Source organism: Larimichthys crocea, chromosome VI (assembly GCF_000972845.2).
Source record: "Larimichthys crocea isolate SSNF chromosome VI, L_crocea_2.0, whole genome shotgun sequence".
In the NCBI taxonomy this organism is placed as follows: Eukaryota; Metazoa; Chordata; class Actinopteri; family Sciaenidae; genus Larimichthys; species Larimichthys crocea.
In genome coordinates, this window is record NC_040016.1 from 24,669,249 (window position 1) to 24,688,854 (window position 19,606).

General features: G+C 42.1%; 1 protein-coding gene and 3 pseudogenes across 1 annotated transcript; 2 read left to right on the forward strand and 2 right to left on the reverse strand.

Moving 5' to 3' along the window:
- Positions 1-528: 528 nt before the first annotated feature.
- LOC113745896 (odorant receptor 131-2-like) lies at positions 529-1,653 on the forward strand (annotated as a pseudogene).
- Positions 1,654-7,752: 6,099 nt separating this feature from the next.
- LOC104940071 (odorant receptor 131-2) lies at positions 7,753-10,968 on the forward strand. The gene is made up of 4 exons (XM_027279345.1): positions 7,753-7,878; positions 8,799-8,831; positions 9,679-9,839; positions 10,140-10,968. Exons 3-4 carry the CDS (start codon positions 9,690-9,692, stop codon positions 10,905-10,907), a joined length of 918 nt encoding a protein of 305 aa, XP_027135146.1. The 5' UTR covers positions 7,753-7,878; positions 8,799-8,831; positions 9,679-9,689; the 3' UTR covers positions 10,908-10,968.
- Positions 10,969-14,585: 3,617 nt separating this feature from the next.
- LOC113745897 (uncharacterized) lies at positions 14,586-16,519 on the reverse strand (annotated as a pseudogene).
- A 373-nt stretch (positions 16,520-16,892) lies between these two features.
- LOC113745898 (odorant receptor 131-2-like) lies at positions 16,893-19,033 on the reverse strand (annotated as a pseudogene).
- Positions 19,034-19,606: the final 573 nt, after the last annotated feature.

A 19,606-nucleotide genomic window follows, 5' to 3' on the forward strand; every position in this document is an offset into this window, starting at 1 on the left:
AATCAGTCTCACCATTAGTTTTCTTCTTTTTTGTCTTTTCTTCGATGTCTTTTTTTCGATGGTATTATTATTTTATTTTCATTTTATTTTTTTATCTAATTCATTTTAAAACCTGCCTCCAGTGATTCCTCACTGCAGGGCGATGAGATGGTGTCTTCCTCAGTTTCGTGTGTGTTTGTTTATTATGGATGGAGGGGTCCGGGTTGAGCGGTGGGTCGGGGGGTTTTTTTATGTGAAGTGATTTGTCTGTTCATTGTATCTATGAAAAGTGCGCCCACAAATAAAGCTGATTAATGATCGGATTCATTTTCAGATCTTCAAGTGAACCCTCGCTTTATCCTTTTTAATCCAACCTGGTGTCAACGACAGATCCTGCTCACAGTCAGCATCTCCCTTCTGTCCTCCATCTGTCTTTGACACAATCTATGTCTCACATCTGTTGTCTCCATCGTCTTGCCGGCCATCTCACCACTCCAAAAACCCCTCTGAATTGGCTTTCATGGCAGCAGAGTGTTACATTGCTGTTGCATGCCCCTCCGCTACAAAACATATGCACAGTCAAAAGAACATATATTGTTATTGGCATACATCTGGACATTAACGTTCAGTTTCTGCTATGCCAGATGGTCTTTATTCTTTTGGCCACTGAACCTCTGGAGTTCTTTATACCAGAGTTTTCTGCTTGAGGGATACAGTGTTTAGGAGTGCCTACAGTGTAAAGAAGAGGGATGCATCCCACATATTGTTTCTGGTCGTGGTTTGGCTCACTCTGTTCTACACTTACTTCAGAATTTTGTTTGTGGCCAAAGCTGCTGATGCAGATGCTAAAAAGGCAAGAAACACGATCCTGCTTCATGGTTTTCAGGTGCTGCTGTGTATGACGGTGTATGTGCAACCTTTGTTAACTGAAGTTCTCATATACGCGTTTCCGGGACAGTTCAGAACGATATACTTTGCTTTTTATGTTATAAACCAAATCCTCCCTCGCTTTGTTAGTCCTATTGTCTACGGGCTACGAGATAAGACTTTCAGGAAGTACTTCAAAAAGTATCTGTGTACAGTAAACTGCCATCCAAAACAAAATCCTTAACCCGGTGACATAAAATATTTTAGAGAACGCCATGATGTTAGATAGTTAAAGTCCAATGTGGTACAAGTTTGCCTACAAATTTCATATAAAGAACTAACAATAAAAATCACAGTACACAGTATTAAATGTCTCTGTGATTAAACTGTCAACAGCTTTTGTTGTGGCTTCATGGTTTCATGATACATCGGATCTATTTGCTATTACTTGATCTGTGAATGCTTTTGTAGTATCATTTCATGGCCTGCGCAGCATCACGGGGGTCACACAAACCCCTCAACTCAAATATGATATGATATACACCCAGGTTAAGCTTGAAGAAAGTGTGGAGTCAACAGCTGACAGTAAGATCTTCTAGAATTCACTTAAGGTAATTTAACTAGGATTAATTTCACTCTGCTGTACCTGAAACTGGATTTGACTCAGGTGTGAACAAGTGACACGCCCCCGAAACCACAGCCTATTGTAATTTGCAAAAGAGGGCGGACTCAGGGAGTGGCACCTGCACCTATTTCAACAGGCATTCTGCGTTGCAGCGTCAGCGGAAGGCGTCAGCCCTCTTCTGAAGCCCTCCTCGTGTGAAGACCTACTTGGGTTAAGACAAGCGAGTCTACCTGCGCGAGGCAAAACTATCCTCCATCTGTCCTACCCATATCACTATGTGCTTCCAGAAGATCCCCGTAGTTTCTACTGCACGGACTATGTGCTTCCAGAAGATCCCCGTAGTTTCTACTGCACGGACCCCCCCTACGCCGCAACCTTCGCACCAGGAATCTATTTAACCTCCGGCCACTGGAACATTATACACCCACCAAAACCTTCTCTGTTGGCCTATAGAACTGCCAATCCGCTGTCAACAAGGTGGACTTTATCCCGGCCTATGCCAGCAGTCTATCCCTGGACCTACTGGCCCTCACTGAAACCTGGCTTAAAACCGAAAACACCGCCACTCAGGCAGCACTCTCCGCAGCTCACTCCTTCTCCCATACCCCCCGTCTCTCCAAGCGAGGAGGAGTAACTGGGGTCCTGGTTAACAACAAATGGAACTATGCTCCCCTGCTCCTCAACACCAACTACTGCTCATTTGAACACCACGCAATCAAAGTCATAGCTCCGGTCAAATGCTCAGTGATCGTCATCTACCGTCCTCCTGGACCTCTGGGTGACTTCGTCAATGAGTTAGACACGCTACTGTCCTCAATCCCTGAACTTGAGTGCCCGCTGCTGGTCCTCGGTGATTTCAACATCCATCTAGGCAAAGCTTACGCCACAGACTTTCTATCCCTCATCAACTCATTCGACATGCAACTAGTCAGTACTCCCCCAACTCACAAAAATGGCAATCATCTGGATCTCGTCCTTACCAAAAACTGCAAAACTGATGACATAATGGTCACACCATTACATACCTCGGACCACTTCTTCATCCACTTCACGGTTTCCCTCCCAGAACTACCTACCACCCCTCAACCCATGACCACCTCTCGACGCAATCTCCGCAACTTGTCTGCCACCCACTTCGCCTCAATCGTCGCTACTGCCCTTCCCCCTCCCAACAGTTTCTCTCCGCTAGATGTCAACGCAGCCGCAGAATCTCTCAGTTCCACACTAACCGCATGCCTAGATTCCCTGTGCCCTCTTTCTAGAAAACCAGCACGCTCCACTCAGCCCCGCCCATGGTTGACTGATGCCATCCGCTCGTCACGTACAGCACTCAGAGCTGCAGAACGGAAATGGCACAAATCCAAAAACCACGCTGACCTAGAAGCCTTCCAATCTCTCCTAGCGTCATTCTCTTCATCTGTCACGACTGCTAAAATGGAATATTACAACAAGAAAATCAGCAGCACAACTGACACACGGAAACTCTTCTCCGCCTTCAAATCGCTGCTCAATCCTCCCCCACCCCCACCTGCCACCAACCTCACTGCTGACAGCTTTGCCTCCTTCTTCACAGACAAGGTGGCGATAATCAGCAAACAATTTTGTGATCCCCCCGGTCACAACCTGCTACTCCCCCGAGACAACAGCGCAACTCTCTCCTCGTTCACCCCTCTCTCGGAAGACGAGGTATCCAAACTGATCATAAACAACCGACCCACCACCTGCCCACTGGACCCCATCCCCTCTAAACTCCTACAAGATATCGCTCCTACAGTAGTCCCACCGATCACATCCGTGATTAATGCCTCACTGTCCTCAGGCGTATTTCCAGCGGCCTTCAAACAAGCCAGAGTTACGCCATTACTAAAAAAGACTACGCTTAACCCCGCCTCGGTTGAAAATTATCGGCCGGTGTCACTGCTCCCCTTCCTCTCGAAAACCATTGAGAGGGCGGTCTCTAAACAAATCACTGACTTCCTCACCCATCACCACCTACTTGACCCAAAGCAATCGGGTTTCAGAAGTGGCCACTCCACCGAAACAGCCTTACTATCTGTCTCAGAAGCCTTAAAAACAGCCAGAGCACGAGGGCAATCATCTGTACTCATCCTTCTCGACTTATCGGCTGCCTTCGATACAGTCAATCACGACATACTCCTAACCACACTCGCTAACATGGGCATTACAGGCTCTGCCCACTCCTGGCTCGAGTCCTACCTCGCTGGACGCTCCTTTAATGTGTCTTGGCAAGGTCGTCTGTCATCGACTCATACCCTCTCCACGGGGGTGCCGCAGGGGTCGGTGCTGGGTCCCCTTCTGTTTGCCATCTACACCACCTCGCTGTCCCATGTTATCCGCTCACACGGCTTCTCCTACCACTGCTATGCCGATGACACACAGCTATACCTGTCGTTCCAGCCGGACGACACCACGGTCTCCGCACGCATCTCCGCCTGTCTCTCTGATCTGTCAACTTGGATGAAAGACCACCATCTCCAGCTTAATCTGTCAAAAACCGAACTCCTAGTCATCTCTGCCCATGAGTCAATCTGCCATGACTTCAACCTGAAAATTGGTACTGTCACTATTACCCCTAACCATGCTGCTAAAAACCTGGGCGTCATAGTAGATGATCGTCTTTCTCTCTCTGAGCACATTTCCTCCGTAGCAAGGTCATCTCGCTATGCATTGTACAATATTAGAAAAATCAGACCGTACCTGACCCAATATGCCGCTCAGCTCCTGATACAGGCTACAGTCAGCTCCCGCCTCGATTACTGCAACTCGCTCTTGGCTGACCTTCCTGCTTGCGCGATCAAACCTTTGCAAATGGTCCAGAATGCCGCAGCGCGACTGGTTTTCAATCAACCAAAAAGGTCACATGTCACCCCACTCTTCAGCGACCTGCAATGGCTGCCTGTAGCCGCCAGAATTAAACACAAAGCTCTGACGCTAGCCTACAAAACCACCTCAGGATCTGCCCATGCCTATCTCAGCGTCTTACTAAAGGCTCACGTCCTGACCAGGGCGCTACGCTCCGCTCATACAAACGGTCTAGTTGTACCCTCACCTCTCGCAAAGCGAGGTCACTCTAAACTCTTCTCTGTGGTCGTCCCCAAATGGTGGAATGACCAACGGCTACTAAAACAGCAACATCCCTTTCTACCTTTAAAAAACTTGTAAAAACCTTTCTGTTTCGAGAATGCTTCCCTGCCTAACAAAACTAACAACTACTCTGTGCTCCTTTACACCTTTCTCAGCTTAGGTCCTCCTCTGTAAGTCGCTTTGGATAAAAGCGTCTGCTAAATGCAATGTAATGTAATGATCCTTGGACCCTACACGAAAGGGTATGCAATAAAGGAACTACACACCTCGACCACAGAGTATGGAAATCGGGGCTACCTTGTGGAGCTATCAAGCATAGGGTGATTTATAAGTATACATGGTACCAGAACACCTTAGGCCTTAGATTGATGATTGACTTTGTGGTCGTATCATATCTGTGTCTTGGACAATGATCATTAACTGGTGGTGAGTTGGATCAAATGACAGGGGAGGCTGCCAGACAGCCACACATTCCCAAATGACCTTTCGCCGAGCCCCTGCCCCCCTTAGCTAGGTCCGTCAAGCCCAACAGAGTGCCATGATGGGAAGAGATACACCGGTGCGTGTCAGTGACAGTTTTTGGAGCAATACCTCTGCAATATCCTCCAGATCGAGGCCAAACGGGTTACAATATGCAGTGGAGGGATATATATAAAAATATTAAAATACACAACAAAGGCGACATAACCACTATCGAGGCTAATGCTTACAAAGCGGTCTCAAGCAAAATCAGAGAAACCCCATGACCAAACCATTACGTGCTTGTCAACATCCATATTTATTGGCCTACCGTTTTTTGGGTGGCTTTCGACAGCCTCCGAGCTGCTCCCTAGCTGGGTTACTGGGGACTCACACAGGGAACGTAAGCTCCGTAAAACGGCTACGCCATGGTTTAGCTCCGTCCTCTGCCCGGCGTCAACTCACACCGGGCACGTGACAGCAGTGTAGCGAGCCAGCCATATTCACGCGAGATCACGCGAGACCCCGCGATAAACAGTATAAAAGAAACAACAACAAACAGCTTAGTTTGCTTCTCGGATGTGGAAGAGAATATAAAAAGCATCTGTTGTGTCATAAATTATTGTGTGTTGTTCCAGTTCAACAATTAAGGCCCTCTCACACCGTGTGGGCCGCCCACTCACACCGTATGCGCCACGTAACAGCCATGGGCGGACTGGGACAAAAAAATCGGCCCTGGCATTTTGGACTAGAGCAGCCCACAACAACTATTAAGAATTAAATACATGTAAATTGCTAACATGCTAATGTTAATTACTTCTACTCCCTTTTTTCTCTGTTTTCAGCAATGTGTTTTTTCCAGAAACATCTGCCATCTTTAGCACAAAGCAGCACTGTCTCCTTAGCGTGGATTCACACAGGATCAGGGATTGCGGCAACTCATAGCAGGGTTGTGAGGGGAGCTGAGGTGGGTTGCTGTGGGCGTGTCTATATGTGCTGAATTTAACCACTGTGGAACAATCAGGAAATAACTTTATATTGCCGATTACAGTGGTCCCTCGTTTATCGCGGGGGATACGTTCTAAAAATAACCCCCAATAAACGAAATCCGCGAAGTAAGTTTTACAATTATTATACATGTTTTAAGGCCGTAAAACCCCTAACCACACACTTTTATACACCTTTTTACACGCATTTTGTACAGTACTCCCTTAGCCAATTTAGGACGAAGAACACAATGTGCGTTCATACTGTACAGTACGCTGTAAAAAAAAACATGCAAAATTACACTAAAAAATCCACAAAACTGCGAGTCCGCGAAAAGTGAACCGCGTTATAGTGAGGGACAACTGTAACAGCTTTATTGAGGCTGGCGCTCGCTCACTGTTATTGTTACTCTATGTCTCTCGACCAAAGCTCTCTCTCTCTAATCATGGGACACAAATTAAATTAAACTTCTTCGTGTCACTATTCTAAATTGCGAGTCGGACGCAGATTTAGAAGCTGGTACATGTAATAAGCAAAGTCAGAACACACACACACACACACACACACACACATACATAGGTAGATTATCAGAGTTTAGTCCGTGAATCCACCTGGATAGTCCTAAAATACACTGCATGGCGGCGGAACCGATACGTTTCAATTTTAGTCAACGTGTCAGCTCACACAGTCTCCGGTTCCGCTGCGTCACGGCTCTGGAACGACTGCGGCGTGTGGCAGCCCTCCGCAACACATACGCAGAGCTTCTATTTTTAACGGACGCTGGAGCACGGCGCATAAATTCAGCTCAGAGCAGATTGTGCAGGGAAGGAAATCAGCTACAAAATACAAAATAAAACCCTGGTTGATTTTCAAAATAAAATACTTGTGTTTGTGTTCACCACGGATCGAGTTTCATTACGAGAACACATCATAATGGGCGAGGCCGACCTGAAGTCAACAGGTCAGAGGTTTTCAGGCGCCTTTTCACCCCGTCGACACCATGGATGAGGAGAAGTTGATTCTGGAGGTCCAAAATCAACCTATCATTGATGACACCTCACATCCTTTTTATAAGGACACCAGAAAAAAAATGTGGCGTGGAATGCCATTGCAGGAGTCAAAGAGACTACAGCCGGCAATATCGTGCGATTATGCGTGAATTCACAAGATTTCATGCGTTCTCGCGACGCTCGGTGGCCACCAGTGTGCATCACAAACAGAGTACGCTGTCATCCCGGAGCGTAGCCGATCCTGAGCCGCTCCGCATGCAGTGTATTTTGGGGGTCAGGTTTAGCCAGGGGAAGAGGTGGCCAACTTTACTACTTCAGGTGAAGTCAGTGTTAATGTTGCAATAGACAGGCTTAATTAGACTAGTCTAATCTCAAAATTTAAGACCAGGCTGAGGCCAAGATAGTCTCAGACTAAATTTATGCAACTAAAAAACCTGGAAAATAGCAGAATGGAGGATGTTGCTTTGGTAAACTGGGATTTTACTTGAGTGTGTCCATTTAATGTGACAGGGATAGTATATCACATGAAGAATTGACATTAACGTATAACTACAACAGTAAAATGTCACAAACAGACTCACACGTACACAATCTGATTTCTAATTGTAGGCACAAACAGTCCTACTCACACGTTTACATGCAAACACACACCCCTAAATCCCGGGACATGTGCTCAACACGGCACATATAAAGTCAGACGTTTCCTGGTTGGTGTCTTTGTCTGAATTAATTATTGAACTATTACGGTTCATATTCTATAGTATTGTTGAACTGTTACAAACTGTGATAATGAAATCTTGAAAGGAAGAAAAGAAGAAGAGGAGGAAAAACGCGACAAAGACAGAGGTACAGTAAAGATGATGTCAGGTATTTATTTGTCTGTAGCAGAATGTTATCAACTTTCAGCCTAACACAGTTTGATAATCATTAAATAGAGTTATCTTGTTTTAATGTCAGTTAATGTCATGGAGCAGCCTCGCAGCTGTTATGGAAAATAATAATGTAGGTAACTACTCCCACCTTACATTTGTCAGGCTCATTTGTAAAGAATAGATCTGTTCAGCATGTGTTTACATCTGTCTTCATGTTTATTGACGTGGTTATCTAACGTTTGCTCTGCTTGTAATGATCAAAATGCTGTTCATTTTCCACAGCTTCATATATCAGAGTTGTAAGGCTGGTTGTTTGTTGTGTTACAATTCATATTGTCTAAAGTGTGTTTATAGTGTTAAACTTTACATCAAGGTAATTCTTCATAACTTAGCATTCCCATATGTTATATTATACTGCAGTTTAAGTTTCCACTTCAGCAACATCAAGCAAACCTCCTGTCGCCTCCACCTCTTGTTTACCCTTTTTTTTTGTGGGCAGTTAAATCTTATACTCTGTGTAGGCTATTTATATTAAATGTATATATTGTATTCAGTTTCTTGTGTGTTTGTATGTAAATTGGCAGTGCTGACATGAAAGGAGGGACCCACCTTAAATCTTGGTTAGGGCCGGGACTGGATTAATGTTACTGCTGCAGAACTTTTTATGTTTTCAGTTCACTCATTCACATTTGTAGAACGCTGTTCTGACTGTTGAATGAAACTATTTGCAACTGAAGTGTTTAAAGCTATTGAGCATATTGTTGATTTTAAAAAAGTGATTTAACAAACTGAATTATTAGCTTCTTTCCAAAGAATTACATTTTCTGGCCATCATTGCACTTTTATCCCGTTAACGTCATTTCCAGCAAACCAAATACTGATTTTTTTTTTTAGATTTCAGATTGCTTCTCTGATCTTCTGCCTGAGGTGAGTTCTTCTTTCTCTACTGTATCTTGATGCAGAAATTATCTTCACAAATTGTAACTCCATTTTTTTCTCCAGATGATTTGATTGATTTGAGATAAAATGGCACCAAAATGTGGTTCAAACATCAGATGTTGGACTGTTTTTTTAAAGCTTTTGAAAGTACACGTGCAAATTTATTTTTTGTTAAATACTAATCCTGATTTATGGATAGGTTCTTGCAGCAACTACATTTACATTCAAATAGAATAACTTGCTGTAACTTCTATCATAATGGATTCTATTATATTTATTATATAAAAGGTGTTGACTTTAGCACAACAGACACATTAGTTTGACGTGCGCATCACTGACATTAATACACTATCAAAGGTCATTTATTTGTTCTGCATTAATCTTGTGTATTTTATGTATATATGTATTATGAATTAATATATTAAGATAATGTGATGGAAAAGAAGATATGTAGATCCATCCTAAAGAGTTTATTTATATCTTGTGACACAAAACTAATGTCTGACTTCATGAAGTCATTGATTAAAATAGTACCAAGGTGTAAATGTACACTTCAAGAAGCTATATTCCACAAAGTCGTTATGTTTTGGAGATTCATAATACATCTAATTAGTTAATGCACTAATCCACTGTTAAATTCTTTAAAGGTGGTAAAATAGAATTAGAAATACTAGTACGCTATGTTAAATAAGACGTGCAGATAAACTGCTGACTCTAAACCGCTCATAGATGTGAATGTGAGTGTGAATGTTTGTTTCAGTGTCAGCCTTGTGATGAACATGTGACCCTGATGAGTGCATTATATTTATATTAATGTTTTCTTTTCTTGATCGAGGCTTTCAAGAGATGAACGTGTCATCTGTTAATACGACAGGAATTGTTGGGTATGCAGACTCCTTCTCTAAAGCTGTGACCAAGAATGTTATTGTTGTGTTTATCGGGATCTCCATCACCTACATCAATGCGAGCCTCATTCACACCTTCAGCAAACACCAGGTCTGATACTCACTCATTCACTGACATGAGTACAGTAATAATCCAGTTACTGATTTCCTTTGGTAGAAATTAATATTTACATTAGGAACCATGTATATAGTCTGTCTGTCAAACCAGAAAGTGCACAGATGAAAGACAAATTACTCGTGATAACAGTCCGTCCCTAAGCCATGTTTGTAAGTCTGCTAACTATTGCAGGCAGAATCAAGATACCACAAACATTAATCTGATATTTGTTAATGTCAACACAGGATCTCTACCCTTTTAACTTTTCCTCCTCTCCTATTCTCCACCTTCCAGATCTTCTACACGAATCCTCGGTATATCCTTTTTATTCACCTGGTGATCAACGACATGATCCAAGTGTCCCTGACGATCATCCTGTTTGTCATCAGCTACACCATCTACAGAATAAATGTCTCCGTCTGTTGCGTCTTCATCCTGCTCGCTCTTTTCACCACTGAAAACACTCCTCTGAACCTGGCCTGCATGGCGGCGGAGTGCTACATCGCCGTCTGCATGCCCCTTCGCCATGTAGAGATCTGCACCATCAAGAGAACGTTAATGTTGATTGGTTTAATCTGGACAACAACCATGCTTTCTGTTATGTCTGACCTCTTCATCACTTTGACCACACAGCCTCTGGACTTCTTTCATTCTCAAGTGTTTTGCCTCAGACAAACCGTCTTCCCAAGTCCCCTCATCATCAAGAAGAGGGACATCACATATTCAGTGTTTCTAGTTATAGTTTGGGGCACTATCTTATACACGTACTTCAGAATTCTCTTCACTGCAAAAACAGCGAGCAAAGACGCTAAAAAAGCCAGAAACACCATCCTCCTCCACGTTTTCCAGCTGCTGCTCTGTATGGCAACATATGTAGCCCCCCAGTTATTAGACATCCTGCAGCAATGGTTCCCTAAGAATCGTACAGACTCTCTCTTTGCTTACTATATCATTGTACAAATCCTGCCGCGATCTGTTAGTCCAATCATCTACGGAATACGAGACAATACTTTCAGGAAGTACTTGAAAAGGTATCTGTTTTGTAAAGACTCCATACTGTAAGCGACCATTGAAAACTTTACTGAGAAGGTTTTTTCCAATAAAAGGAGAATTAAAAGAAATATTTGCACGACTATTGAGTGTTATGGAATTTTCTATACCTAGGTTACACAAGGTCACGTGTGGACCTTGAGGTCCTCAGCAGTATTAGTTGTTTGGCTTTGGTTGGGAACAGTAGGTGCCAGTCTATCTCAACACTGTGGTGTCCAGGGTCACAGAGACCTGTTGCTGCCTTCATAGACATAATAGATAGCTTGTTGTTGACGGTCCAATCTGTGTAAACAGACATCTGTTGTAAACTTATACAATTGTAAACTTTCAATCGTAAACTAAAGCTTTGTCTTATAAAATGTCAGAATATTTAACAACTCTGCGTTTCAGTTTGTTAATCATACAAAATACATTTGAATATGTTGCTTTTGGCATTTCTCTTTAGTGTCCCATATTAATTACATGTTACTTCATCGTAACAGACTCTATGTACACGTACAAATAAAGATCACGTTATATTGTTTCCAACACTATTCTAACTGCACAAACTGGTTAGTTATACTGAAGAATAGCTAAAAACAAGTGGATTTAATAAATACACACGTGGTGTTTGCTGAATGTGTGGACCATGGTAGCATTGATGTAGTTGATGGTGATGCCCAGACAAACAATGATCATAACCCTGCCGATACCTTTAAACAACGTGACCTCGGAGGGCACAGCTCCTGTCACATTGCTTTGCACAGGTGTGAAATTCATGTCAGCAGCCGATGAACTGGTTTAAAAACACAAAAGACATTTTATAATAAAGAAACATTTGCAAAGTCTTTTTTACATTTTTATGACATAATAATTCAGTACTGACCTCAGACTGGATTGTGATCTGAAGATGAATCTGCCTCATGTGACTGAGTTTATATAGAGAAGTTACAGTGTGTGTGTGTGTGTTTCTGATAGGAACACACACTGACAGTATACAGTAGTAGCAACTTAAAAGTTCCCGTTCAAGCTGAACGCCAGCTGAATGGCAGCCGTCTTCCAGCTGAGTTCCAGCCGGTTCCCTGCAAAGTCCCGGGAAAGGAGAGACCCCCCTCCTTCTCCCGGGCGTGTCTATTTTTTACTGTAACTCCACCCATTCGTGTAATTACAGGGTATGACCAGGAGATGGCGCTTCTCTCACAGAACTTTTTTACAGTTGTTCTACCTGGAGATGACGTAGCTTACACACCTCGTTAGCATTCTCTTGCTCAACCTTTTGTTTGCGCTGCAGTAATGGGCTTTTTGGTCTCTCAGTGTCACAGATCACAGAGCGGAAAATGCAGCTGGTTTGACTACTGCATACTGTACAGTAGCCGTATGATTTGAGCGTGTTCATGAATTGAAATTAAATTTAAGGTGTTTAATCTAACATGTCAGCATTCACCAAATCAACAACATCTAGGCTGTTCTGTCTTTACTAGTGGTGGGCCGTTATCGGCGTTAACGTGCTGCGTTAACGTGAGACTCTTATCGGGCGAAAAAAAATATCACCATTAACTATTTGCAAAGCTGTTCCAGCCTCTCAGGTCGCTTTTTTACTTTTTGACTTTTTTCTCTTTGTTCGTTTTTGTTTCTTCACTGTAACTCCGTGGAGTCCTGATCTCTATAGCAGTTTAGAGAGTTTTGTGCTTTTGTCAGTTTTTCTCGTGGTTTTTCTGGGTGATGTTTTTAAATGCCGCTTCCACCTGGACAGCTGCCTTTGTTTACTCAGAGAAACAGCTGATCGCGCAATGCCGGCGGCATTGGCGCAATCAGCTGTTTGATTGGCGCGACTAATCTATGGCCACCACTAGTCTTTGCATAATTACAGGAGCGTCTCTTTCTTGTGTTCGCGCCTCTCTCTCCGTTTATCTGCATGTAAACAACAAACTAACCCTTAAAAAAGTTACAAAAAACGGTTCGGACGTCTCAGGGTGCCAGGCCTGTGTGTCAGACCTGCAGATACAAGCGAGGGTTTATTTTAATTAACAGTTTATTTGGAGGGGAGGGCTCGTTGTTGTTTGTGCGACATAGAGCTGCAGAGACGAGCGTTTTGGAAGCCCTTTGTTATGCAGGTATTTACTGTAGTGCAGCTTTAGGAAGGTAAACCATACAAACCTCATTAGCATCTCATTGTTTGCACTTGATGGGCTTTTGGTCTCCCAGTGTCACAGATCACAGAGCGGAGAATGCAGCTGGTTTGAGTACTGCATACTATACAGTAGCCTTGTGATTTGAGTGTGTTCATGAACATGAATGACTCCTTTTCATTTTCGTCCATTCCATAGGCTAAATGGCGTAAATGGAAAGAATATTGTAGTGACCCGGAACAATGAAACTACGAAGCAACTGGTTTTGCTGGACTTTATTCCTAATCTGGAACACAGGCTCCTGTGGCCGTAGCCAACGGCAAAAACAATAAAACCAGGCAAGCACAGCAGCATATAACATTAACACATTAGCTACTTTCGTGCCCCTCATCGCCATGGCAACTGCCATGACTGACAGGCTTCACAGCCTCTAACAACGCCACCCCCCAGGCGTCACCCCATACACTGCAGCCTAACTTACTGAACACAACTCAACAGCCACAGTGTATACACACGCCCGTTACATATGTATGAAATAAGTGAAGTATGTTTGGTCTTAATAAAGTTTGCAGTATATAGTTATGTTTTATTCTACATGGACACCACTGTTTATTTCTCCACTATGCCTCCCTCCATTATAATAATACACGGCACAGCTTTTAAAGTCCAGAGAGAAGTCTGTTGCAAAAGTCCACGGTGACTCTCCTTTGCCAAAACGTCTGTATGTCCTCGACGAGCTCCTGTTTTGTGCCTGGCTTAGCCTCCTTGCGAATAAAGTCTTTCATGGAATGCCTAAATATATGTTTGATGGTTTCGTAAGCTTATACTGCAAACTTATTAAAACCAAAAATACTTGACTTATTTCATACTTGATTCACCCGAATTCTTTCGATTTGCGCTTTACGCCATTTAGCCTATGGTCACTGTTTAAATCAACAACATCTAGGCTATGTTACGGACGTTACGAGCGAGTTTTCTTTAATAACGCGTTTATGTTGGCATGTTTCTTGTTGCTGCCTCAGTGTTATCTTATCACAACTTTTTTTTTTTTCCATCAACTGATCCGCTGATCAGCTGATCAGCTCACCCCGGCGTATCTGTTCAATGTGTCTTTAGACAGTCGACGGTGAGAGCGGAACATCACTGCTCCTCCCCGTGGACAAATGAGGCATTGCAGCTGGTTTTCACACAGACTGCTTAGGGGCGTTTCCAGTCGGGGCCTCACTGACTACGTCATCGCGGGGATTACATTTCGGTCACGCACCAGCCAAGAACCTTGACAGGACCTGTGACGGACCAGCCACGGTCCCCACGGTTCCGTCACGGAACACGGGAACTTTTAAGTTGCTACATCTGTAGAATTAGACCAATAAGTTTGAAACTAACTAACAATGAATTTGAATTATCACTGATCAGTGATAGAAAGCATTGAAACGACTAACACGGAACAAACATAAAATCTAAAATGAATTGACTTGAATCGGACGTGAGTGGCAGCCTTTGATATGTCGAATATAAGTTTGGAATTACACAATTAAACAAATGCCACTAAAATATAAAAGTTCAGTTTTATCAGTTATTTCTTGTATGTTTGTAAGAAATTTGTAGGCAACTAACTAACTTTTTTTTTAACTTAACTTTCCAACATCATGGCGTTCTCGAAATATTATTTCATGTCACCGGTTTCAGGATTTTGTTTTTGATGGCAGTTTACTGTACACAGATACTTTTTGAAGTACTTCCTGAAAGTCTTATCTCGTAGCCCTAGACAATAGAACTAACAGCGAGGGAGGATTTGGTTTATAACATATAAAGCAAATATATATTCTTGAACTGTCCCGGAACGCGTATTGAGAACTTGAATTAACAAAGGTTGCACATACACCGTCATACACAACAACACCTGAAAACCATGAAGCAGGATCGTGTTTCTTGCCTTTTTAGCATCTGCATCAGCAGCTTTGGCCACAAACAAAATTCTGAAGTAAGTGTAGAACAGAGTGAGCCAAACCACGACCAGAAACAATATGTGGGATGCATCCCTCTTCTTTACACTGTAGGCACTCCTAAACACTGTATCCCTCAAGCAGAAAACTCTGGTATGAAAGAACTCCAGAGGTTCAGTGGCCAAAAGAATGAAGACATCTGGCAGTACAGAAATGAACTTAATGCCCAGTTATGCCAATAACAATATATGTTTCATTGACTGTACATATGTTGTTGTAGCGGAGGGGAATGCAGACAGCAATGTAACATCTGCTGCCATGAAAGCCAGATTCAGAGGGGTGTTCTGTGTGGGTGAGGAGGGCCGGCAACATGATGAGGCAACAGATGTAGACATGGATGTTCAAAGACATAATAGAGGACAGAGATGGAGATGCTGGCGTGTGAGCTGGATCATGTCGTGTGAACACCAGGTGGATAAAAAGGATAAAGCGAGGGTTCACCTTGAAGATCTGAAATGAATCGATCATTAACAGACTTATGTGTATAGCACTTTTCATAAATACATGTAACACAACACTTCACATAAAAACCCCCGACACCACCGCGCTCACCCCGGACCCTCCATCCCATAATAAACAAAGCACACCACGAACTGAGGAACACATCATCGCTGCAGTGAGGAATCACTGGAGGCAGGTTAAAAATGATAGATAAAAACAATAAAATAAAATGAAATAATACATAGAAAATAAAAGAAAAACAAAGAAAACTAATGGTAAACTGATTAGTTCTTACATCTTAAGTTTGCTCTTAAAATATAGTGTGAACAAATCAAAGTGACATTGCAGAAAAATGCAAATCCTTGACTGCATTAAAACGGAAATGATAGTCTCTAAATTGATTAATTGAGCATCAGAAAATATTTGATAATCATTATGGTTTGTCTCAAAATTTTATCTTCATTGTAAACTTATACAATGTAAACTTTTTCAATCGTAAACTAAAGCTTTGTCTTATAAAATTCAGAAAATTTAACAATCTGCGTTTCAGTTTGTTAATCATACAAAATACATTTGAATATGTTGCTTTTGGCATTTCTTTTTTAGTGTCCCATATTAATTACATGTTACTTCATCGTACAGACTCTATGTACACAGTACAATAAAGATCACGTTATATGTTGTCCACACTATTCTAACTGCACAAACAATGGTTAGTTATACTGAAGAATAGCTATAAAACAATGGGATTTAATAAAATACACACGTGGTGTTTGCTGAATGTGTGGACCATGGTAGCATTGATGTAGTTGATGGTGATGCCCAGACAAACAATGATCATAACCCTGCCAATACTCTTAAACAACGTGACCTCGGAGGGCACAGCTCCTGTCACATTGCTTTCCACAGGTGTGAAATTCATGTCAGCAGCCGATGAACTGGTTTAAAAACACAAAAGACATTTTATAATAAAGAAACATTTGCAAAGTCTGTTTTACATTTTTTATGACATAATAATCAGTACTGACCTCAGACAGTGGATTGTGATCTGAAGATGAATCTGCCTCATGGTGAGTTTGAGTTTATATAGAGAAGTTACAGGTGTGTGTGTGTGTGTGTGTGTGTGTGTGTGGTGTGTGTGTCTCTGAAGAACACACAGTATAGAATTAGACCAATAAGTTTGAACAACTAACAATGATTGAATTATCACTGATCATGTTAGAAAGCATTGAAACGACTAACACTGAAAACATAAATATAACCTGAATTGACTTGAATCTGGACGTGATGTGCAGCCTCTGATATGTCGATATATAAGTTTGGAATTACACAATTAAACAAATAACTTAAAAATAAAAGTTCAGTTTTATCAGTTATTTCTTGTTTTGTAAGAAATTTGTAGGCAACTAACTAACTTTTTTTTAAACTTAACTTTCCAACATCATGGCGTTCTCGAAATATTATTTCATGTCACCGGTTTCAGGATTTTGTTTTTGATGGCAGTTTACTGTACACAGATACTTTTTGAAGTACTTCCTGAAAGTCTTATCTCGTAGCCCGTAGACAATAGAACTAACAAAGCGAGGGAGGATTTGGTTTATAACATATAAAGCAAAGTATATAGTTCTGAACTGTCCCGGAAATGCGTATGTGAGAACTTGAATTAACAAAGGTTGCACATACACCGTCATACACAACAACACCTGAAAACCATGAAGCAGGATCGTGTTTCTTGCCTTTTTAGCATCTGCATCAGCAGCTTTGGCCACAAACAAAATTCTGAAGTAAGTGTAGAACAGAGTGAGCCAAACCACGACCAGAACAATATGTGGGATGCATTCCTCTTCTTTACACTGTAGGCACTCCTAAACACTGTACCCTCAAGCAGAAAACTCTGGTATGAAAGAATCCAGAGGTTCAGTGGCCAAAAGAATGAAGACTCTTGGCAGTACAGAAACTGAACTTAATGCCCAGATTATGCCAATAACAATATATGTTCTATTGACTGTACATATGTTGTTGTAGCGGAGGGGAATGCAGACAGCAATGTAACACTCTGCTGCCATGAAAGCCAGATTCAGAGGGGTGTTTTGGATGGTGAGGATGGCCGGCAAGATGATGAGGCAGCAGATGTAGACATAGATTGTGTCAAAGACATAATAGAGGACAGAGATGGAGATGCTGGTTGAGCTGGATCATGTCGTTGAACACACAGGTGGATAAAAAGGATAAAGCGAGGCGTTCTAACTGGTTTTACTTACAGTCCAGTGAGTGTGTACATTTGATTTCATTTCTCCTCTGCTCTTGCGGACCAACCAGGCTGGTGGACCCAGAGTTGAGAGTGAGGGCGTTTAGAAGAAACACAAATCCGTTTGTATGTTTATTTTGAGGGAGGAAGGAAGGAAGGAAGGAGGGGGGATAGGGAAACAGGCAAAATACCATTACTATTCAAGTTACACAGCTATTATGCCGACGTTTACGACCGACCGTTTAGCCCTTAAACTATTTGTACAGTTCTTTAAGGGAAAAAAGAAAAAAGCGTTAAAAAAAAAGAAAAAAAAAAAAAAGCGTTGACAACAGTTGTGATTATACCGCGTTGTTGTAATAGGACAAGTTTTGATTAATAGTTTGATTATTATTATTATATAGATTTTCTGTACGTACACACAAAAAAGTCTTTGCTTGTTTTAGTATCAGAGTTTGTTTTGAAGAAGAAGAAACTGATGTTGAAACGCAGATATAGCTGCCTGTTAAATAGTGCCACTGGATCAACAACATTTCCTGTCTGGAACCTTACCCAACTTAAAAATACCATATCATGTTTTTAAACATTTCACATTCACAGGTAAATCTGTTGGTTCTTCAGAAAGAATGTATTTATTATTCACCTGGAAGACAAACAGCATGACTGCTTGTGGAAACTTCCACACTGAGGGAAACTCTTCCCGTCTGATTGGATGCCTGTCTCTACACCTGCCTCTCTTGTGTTTTCAGTTAACCTGGGTCCTCCTGGGGTGCTGCTGTGCTGAGGTGTGTCTCCTCCTGCACAGTACACTGCTCAGAGCCTCCACCCGCCCAATACACTCAGGTACATTCACCCCGGCGGTGATTTATAATCAGGCAGGGTTCATTTTGTATTTAAGTGTTCACTGGTTGATTTAACTCATCTGAAAATGAAGGAAAACAATCTAAACTGCTTCCCTCTCCGATCACTGAAAGAGCTCGGAGGTCGCGGCAAGCTCCGCCATCAGAGTGTCAGAGAGGATGTCGTCCCCGTCATCATCTGTGCATCGGAGGAACGTATGGGCGCATCCATGGGCAACCATCAACAGCGTCTTTCAAAAACACCCGACGCCAGTTGTGTTCTTCTATATTTTACTCTCCGTGCTGCTGTGTGAAACTGACCAGGTTTGTCACGTGATGAGACGCTGCAGGCGATTATGTTTTATACTGTAAAAGTATGATCTGACTTTTTCCAGAGTATGTGTTGTCTTACTTTTATGCATCTTCTCCAGGCAGTATATAGAGAGGACTTGAACTGGAAAACGCCTCAGGTATAAGATTACTTGGAGTTAAACCCCATGGTCCTACGAGGAAAGGTGAGGCCAGATTCCTCACGACCCTGACCTTGTTACATCCGCGTGAGTTCTGGTCTTCGGTTTTGGTTCATGATTGATACATGGCGTAAGTTCTACATGTACGACGCAGCTTCTAAAGTGTGCCTCTTGTTTCGAAAGAGGTGTGAAATAACTTTGGCTTTTGTTTTACAGCTTAACTTTGGCGTTTTTTGCTCTGCCTTGACATCAGCCATAAGAGGGTGATATACTTAGAGATGATGTCATCGTGCAGGGTACGTATGTGCTCACAGCCAGAAATTGAATCAATCGTGAACATATTTTCATACTGTCATTCGGAATAAAGTTTAAATGTTGCTGACTGATACAATAAAACAGGTTTCAGTATAGATATTGAATGATAAGAACCTCAAGGTCAAAACAGTGAAAAGAAATTTAAAGACATTGGGAGATTGAGAAAGAAGTGTATGAATATAATTATTATTTCAAGTATAAACATTACAATATCACATCAGACTTTGTTACTATCTGAGGCGTAAATTCACATGCTTAACAGCGCCCGAAAAGCTCGGATGAATAAA

What these genes read in the sequence shown, in the direction of transcription:
- LOC104940071 (XM_027279345.1), top strand. Translation starts at nt 9,690, where the DNA reads ATGAACGTGTCATCTGTTAATACGACAGGAATTGTTGGGTATGCAGAC. An exon ending in ACACCTTCAGCAAACACCAG is followed by an intron (nt 9,840 to 10,139) that starts GTCTGATACTCA and finishes TCCACCTTCCAG; the next exon opens with ATCTTCTACACGAATCCTCG.